The sequence below is a fragment of the Pygoscelis adeliae genome, unplaced genomic scaffold (assembly GCF_000699105.1).
Source record: "Pygoscelis adeliae isolate BGI_AS28 unplaced genomic scaffold, ASM69910v1 Scaffold457, whole genome shotgun sequence".
Lineage (NCBI taxonomy): Eukaryota > Metazoa > Chordata > Aves > Sphenisciformes > Spheniscidae > Pygoscelis > Pygoscelis adeliae.
The window spans coordinates 1-7,338 of NW_008825153.1; the positions used below are offsets into that span (position 1 = coordinate 1).

At 40.7% G+C, this 7,338-nt stretch overlaps 1 protein-coding gene across 1 annotated transcript in view; it reads right to left on the minus strand.

The window, feature by feature from the left end:
- Positions 1 to 3,997: 3,997 nt before the first annotated feature.
- LOC103920645 (trafficking protein particle complex subunit 9) overlaps positions 3,998 to 7,338 on the minus strand; it is a gene marked incomplete at its 3' end in the record, with an annotated part of 60,501 nt that continues 57,160 nt past the window's right edge. The window contains exon 10 of the mRNA XM_009328418.1: positions 3,998 to 4,143. Coding sequence (XP_009326693.1) covers positions 3,998 to 4,143 — 146 coding nt within the window. The remainder of the gene's footprint in view (positions 4,144 to 7,338) is intronic.

The window sequence follows — 7,338 nt, forward strand, 5'->3', positions numbered from 1 at the left end:
CAGCACATAGTAAAAGCTGCAAAAGGACACAGCAAGTGCTAGTAGTGGGTGACTCTGCTGAAAGGCACCAAGGCATCCATCTGCCGGCCTGGTATACAGCCAAGGGAGGTTTGCTGCTTGCCAGGAGCCAAGATCTGCGATGTAAGAGGGAGATGACTGCCACAGCTGGTTAAAAGCACAGACTACTGTCCTCTACTTCTTTTCCACGTGGGCACCAATGACATGGTAAAGCAAAACCTGGGCAAGATCAAGCAGGACTTCAGAGCCTTGGAGGCGCAAGGAAAGGGTACCGGTGCCCAAGTGATTTTCTTCTCTGTCTTGCCAATCAGAGATAGGGGTGCAGGCAGAAGTCAATGATGCATCATGCAGATCAATACATGGCTTCATGGCTGGTGTTGTCACTAGGGCTTTGGTTTCTATGATCATGGGAAGTCCTTCAATGAATACAGCCTATTGGGGAGAGACAGGATCCACCTACCTAGAAGAGGCAGCAGAATCTTTGCTAGCAGATTGGCTGACTTGCCAATCTTGCTTTAAACTAACGAACTTGGGGGCCTAACGTCCAAAGCTGTGACAAGTACAAGGTCCTGCACCTGGGACAACATAACCAAAGAGCCCAGTACAGGCTAGGATCTCTGTACGGCTGGGTAGCAACTTTGCTGAAAGGGATCTGGGCATCCTAGTAGACAACAAGCTGAACAGGAGTCAGCAGTGTGCCGCTGCAGCAACAAAGGCAGATTGGATCCTGGGCTGCATCCGAAGGGGCGTTGGTAGCAGAGAGAGAGATGTGATCATCCCACTCTACTCTTGAGTCACCATCTCTGGAAGTATTTAAAAGATGTGTAGATGTGGCACTTAGGGACATGGTTTAGTGGACATGGTGGTGTTGGGTCGATGGTTGGACTCGATTATCTTAGAGGTCTTTTCCAACCTTAATGATTCTATGATTCTACTCAGCACTTGTCAGGCTGCACCTGGAGTCCTGTGTCCAGTTCTGATCCCCACAGTTCAAGAAAGACACAGGCAGACTGGAGAGGATCCAAAGGAGTGCCACAAAGATGATCAAGGGGCTGGAGAACCTGACCCATGAGGAAAGACTAAAGGAGTTAGGTCCCTTCTCCCTGGAGACGAGAAGGTTCAGGGGGGATCTCGTCACAGTATTCCAGTACTTAAAGGGCAGCTACAAAGAGGACAGAAGCTCTCTTTTCACAAGGAGCCAAATGGAGAAGGCAAGGGGCAATGGGTACAAGTTGCACTGGGAGAGGTTTCATCGCAATATAAGAAAGAAATTTTTTACAGTGAGAACAATCACCCACTGGAACAACCTCCCCAGTGATGTGGTGGAGTCCATATCATTGGAGCTTTTCAAGATGCAACTGGACAGGGTGCTAGATGATCTTATCTAGGCTCCTTTTCCCATGAAATGTTGGACCAGAGGATCTTTCGAGGTCCCTTCCAACCTGGGTTGTTCTATGATTCTATGATTTATTTGCGCGGGGGGGGTGGGGAGGGTGCCAGTAAATATATGTATGTGGATATATAAACAGTCTTCTCATTCCCACAGGAAAACATGACTAGTGCCTACCACCACCAAAAAGACACTCCCGCTTCTAGAGATCGCACTAGCTGTCTCTGATTTCCTTTCCAGGAGGTCTAGCTACCCCATGTAAAAGATGCCAGGACAATGATACAGAATTGCTTCCTTGGGGGAAAAGCTTTTCAAAGGGAAGGTAAAATCAGGTTATAGGATCCTAGGAAAAGAGCTGTATTTACATCATCTAACATAGGTATGACGTTAGTTGCTAGATTTACTAATGGAACTATATTATACATTCTTGCTGCTTTAGACTATCAACACTTTAAAACAAAAAAAACACTTTATGTCAAAAATCAGTACGTTTATTTCTTATGACTAGCATACTATTAAAGTAATTTAGCCAGAATATAATTATCCCAATCACAAAAGCTTATCAGAAAACTGAAAACATGTCCTCAAGACTTTCTAAAGGGTTTTGTTTCCCTTTGTTTTGTCAGCAGTACTTGATTTCCTTTGTTGCAACAATAATTTAACCAAAATATGGCTTACATTATTTCCATGTAAGAAAAACACAGTTCATTTGTTATTGTTGTCATTTTTAATTAAATTTAAATACGTCATTAAAATATTCTCATTAGTTTCAAAGTTTATTAAATTTCTCAGCTTCTTTCAAAGGAAGTATCTGATTTTATTTTGTATATTCTTTTGTTTGCAAAACTTTGAATGAAACATTAGAGGCTTTTAAAAGTGAATGCACTGTGTATATACTTCAAAAGACAAATGTTTTACAGGATCACAAGCAGTTCAGACATCTCCTTAGGCTAAATAAAAACCTAAAAGGAGAAACTGCCCTGTATAATATAAAACTCCTGTGGTACATATAGCACATAAACAAATGCTAACTTGACCTGTTTCAAAAAATGCAGGTTCCTTTTGTATACATCAAGGAACAAGAATACTGCATAATACAACTGTTTGACAAGATTAGCAATAAGGTTTCATTTAAATGAAAAAAAATTACAAGGTATACCTAAGAGATTAAATGTTGAAAATTTAATTGTGATCTATTTTTAAATAAATTATTAAGATAAATAATATAAGCTATTTTCCAAAGAAATATTTCTTTAATGAGGAAGCACTTTAAGATGTTCCCACACGTCTACATTTTTAAAATTTCTTATCCTTTACTTAATTCTTCTTACCCTTTTTTTAATTTCTTATCCACTATCTTTTGAAATGAAAGTAGCACTGCAGCAAAGTAGCACTGCAGCAAAGTAGCACTAAGCCACGTCCATCCAAACTGCCAGATAATAATCCATACCTCTGCATATCTCCTAATTCCTCATGTTTCAACTATTTATTGAAGATACACATCAGCATAAAACAAATTAGAAAATGTGCCTGTTCTTCTCAAGGCGAGGGATATCATCTTAATCATAATCAGGGGTCCACAGCACAGGCAGATTAAGTCCAACATCTAACCTAGAAGATTGTGTGGAAAAAGCCTGTGGCCCCACATGTTAGAATGAAGAAACCATACAGCGAGATTCTCCGAGTACTGGCTCCGCAGGCCAGGCACAATTCAGATGAACAAGCCAAGTGGTTGCTACACTGCTGGAGAAAATTAATTTTAAAAGTAGATGAAAGAGGACTGTCGGAAGGGTAAAAAAGGAAACAAGAAAGGAGTCGTCCCAGAGAGCAATGCAATACGCTACGACACAAATGCGCTACCACTAACGAGAAATGGAGAATATGGGAATTGGGAAAGCATTCCCCATCTCTCTCACATGCATTCATGCTTGAAAGGGGCAGGGAGCAGGGGACAGAAAATGAAGTTCAGGTGCTGAGGAGCGCACATGCTTCTCCTATTCAAAAGTTTCTGCCCTAACTTGTTCCTGAACTACCTATTTGAAGAGTTAGTTGGAGCCACTACTGACGATGACCTGCTAAACGTTTAGTATTTTACAATTCATAGAATCATAGAATCATAGAATCATTAAGGTTGGAAGAGACCTCCAAGATCATCGAGTCCAACCGTCAACCCAACAACACCATGCCCACTAAACCATCTGGCCCCAATACTGAGCCCTGGGGAACAATACTGAGCCCTGGGGAACAAATATTTTACAATTCAAAGCATGATACAGAAAATCTAACAAACCTTGATAACATTTCAAAGTACTGTTTTTCTACTTTTTCTTTTTTTTGGTGATTACACAGTACTAAAAACAGTAACATAAGGAGCCAAATTAAGATAAACACCATTTTGCAAATTTCTGTATTCAAGTTTTTACAATCAGTTCTATTCCACAGTCACACAAGTCCTTATTGTGCTGACACTAATGCTTGTATTAAAAATTATCATGTATGTGATATGCATATTAGATATGTGATATAATTATCATGTATGTGATATTGGACTTTAACAAAACAATGGAAAATACTGCAAAATATTCTTACCTATTTTCTTATTTCGTTCTTCCCCCCGACTGTGCGCAATAATTGGAGAATATATGAAGGGGCTTTTGGTTGACACATTCTGGCCAAGTAGACTTTTCATTTTGTGAGGTCGGAGACTGGTTGGGAGGTTCAAGAGCTTCACAGATCTGTTGAGTAAAAATAATTTTATAGATGGCTGTGTTAAAAATTAACTGATAAATACTAAATGACACTCTGAGTAGGTACTGATTAAAATACCTGAAATGGAAAATGTGAAGTAAACACCTACAGTACCAAAGAAAAGAATACCAACCCAAGGAAACTAAAGGCAAAGTTTCAGAAAGCTCTCAGAAAACAAATACCAAAGGAAAAACATCTGTAGAAACCAACAAAACCAAAACTAGCCAGATCGGTGATTTGAAATCCAGCCATTAATTTCCAAGTTAAGTGCAAACTGAACAACAGATACACCACAAGTCCAGGGCAGAAAGCAACCAAATGTTTAACTTAAACCCAAACTAGAAGCCAGACAACATTTCTCTGGACAATGTAATACAAAAAAAGAATTTCTCCAAGGTGAATAAAATAGATTTTAAAATAGTTAAAATGCACAGAGTTGCTTCTGGAAGGAAGGAAACGTCCCAGAAATTTGAGTGGGTTTGTCGGAACGATCAGAAAGCAATTACAAATAGAAAACAAATTATTTATTAGACTATATCCCCATTTGACCCAAAACCCTACAATACCGTGCAGGGAAATCACTGGCCTTCCAATGCTGATGAGAAATTAAGGACTAAATATTGGGCATAAAACAAGCACTAAATCAGTGGATATTCAGTAAAAGTAGCAGCATTTTAAAAGCTTGTAAGACTCCTAGTTACTTAAGAGTCAGGAAGGAGCGAGGAAAGGAAAAACAAAAGGTGAATAAAGGCACCATTCAATATCATAGCTATTTTGCTAGTTTATTAAGCTCAAAGTATTTGTGCTTTTAATTAAGAACGTCAAGAGAGAAGAATCTCCCCTTTACAATGACTCATGGATTAGATCTCCAACTTTTTTAAAATTTGGTTTTCAAGTAAAAAAAAAAAATTTCCTATAGAATAAAACTACAATTTTTGCTAATTGCTAGAAGTATCCCACCACACTGAGGTAGACAAGCAAGAATGAAATAAAATGCTCACAAAACTTTCCAACAACAATCTTTTAAAAGATACTTAAAGATACAGTAGGCATGTACCAAGACATGAATAACAACAGAGCCTAGCTAAAACCCTAGGAGTCTTCTAAAACCAATTAAGAGGCCAAGTGCAAGAATGCTAGAAAACCTCAACTTGTTCAAAGATTAACTCCCTTCTTCCCCCCTTCCCCACATCCACCTCCCACAGTAAAACTTATCTCACTGGAATTCTTTTATAATGCCATAATAAAGCAAAGAGGTTATAAATGCTACAGTACGTGATTAAGTTGTCATGTTTTATGAAGTTCTTCAAATACTATGACAAGAGCACTGGAGCACTAAGAAAGAAACCTGCCTTCCTCAGCTGTAAAGGTCATAGAAACAACTTAAAATCAAGTGTCTTCACTTTGAAAAGCAGGTAAGTATGCTTTTACATGTTGAAACAGTTTTGCATCATTTACAGGATATAACTGAAGTAATTCACTTGCCAAAGTTACAGAAGTTTATTTAATTTCAAAACAATAAACTATTACTGAGAACATGAAAATAATGTAAGTGTGGGAAAATAACGGAAGATTGGCTAGTAGGATTGTAAACACGCTCAAGTGACTTGTAGCTGGGGTGTCAAAAACCACATATATCATACTAAATGTTGTTTGGCCTTGTGTGTTGGACAAGTAGAACATCTGTGTTTAGATAACACAGGCCTGTGATAGACTTAGAGGCACCCTATCGAACACACTTGAGATTCCTGCCCTGCTGTGGGAAAGATCAAAGCACAGCAGTAAACTATGCCTGCGTGAATCCTTGATAAACAGGTGAAAACAGCAGGTTCGTTGACCCTCTACCATGGACCAAGCTCCACAGTGCCTGCATTCCCGCTTGTGTGCCTCTGCCCGGGTGCTGCTTTGGGGATCCCCCAGTTGGTGAGGTAACAAAAATAAGTTGACCCTTTGCATTTCATCTGTGGTTTTGTGGTTGTTCCTCCACCCTGCCTGTGCCGGCTCACACATTTGGCGTAGTCGGCAGGATTCAGGAACAGCCATGCCAGAGCTGGCAAAAAAGTCAGAGACTGGGGATGCCATGACGGTGACTCCCCATATTCCGGGATGGCCCAGTACTGAGCGCTAGACCCCTGTGGCCACTTTCCTGGCTACATGGGGTCCACCAGAAGCATGGGCTGAAACAGATGATGGGGTGGTGGTTACCCCCAAAACAACTGAAACGGCTATGCGCGGATTGCCATGGAAAGCGGCATCGGATTCTTCTTGCAAGTTAGTGACCATGAAGTTGTTGCATTACAGAGTACAATGAGAGAATTGGAAAAGGAAGTCGGGATTTTGCAAGATGCAAAGGCGATCACACAAGAAGTAACTACTACTTAAGCAGAGCAGTGCCATGGGCTGCACGATACTGTAGAACAAATGACAGCGTGTATCGCTAATAAATGGCAGAGGGGGGGAGTGAGCAAGTGGCTGTGTGGTGCTTAGTTGCCAGCTGGGGTTAAGCCATGACAGTCCTTTTTGGCACCCAACGTGGGGCATGAAGGGTTCGAGATAACAACAGGTTTGATTGGAATGTGCTAGATCAAATTTATAGCTGTTATTGCTGTTTAGCTATTAATCAGCAGGCTTCTGTTCTTGCCATGGGGCTTGGGCTTGCTTGCCTTACTGTATATTAGAGTATAGTGCTCGTTAGTGGCTGCTTTTTGCTTTCACTGCTTGTTGTACTGCTTATCATCTTACTCTGCTGTGCCTGGGAACATTCTGATAACAGCAATGGCTCAGACGTTGATTATGGGATTCAATCTGGACAGGGTAGCAGTAACGAGAAGTATCAAAATGCAGCTTTTGAGAGGAGCGCCTGCCTCACTAAAACCCTTGATTACACCAGCGGTCACAAATGCTACTGGTAATGTAGGCGCCCTAGCGAATACCTTGAGGGAAACTGGGGCTGTAACTTTGGGACCATCTGTGTGGGTAGTGAATAAAGGAAAGCCGGTAAAACTGAAAGGAGTTACATTACGGGTAACAAGGAAAGAAATGCAGAATGATCTTGTACAAGCCAGTGTCCCACGATCAGAAATAAATGGGATTACAACATCAGAAAAGTTTCACTGATGGCAAATGTTAGCACCTATGCAAAAAAGCCGACCGTCCCTGGCCCCACCACCAACTCTGCGCCC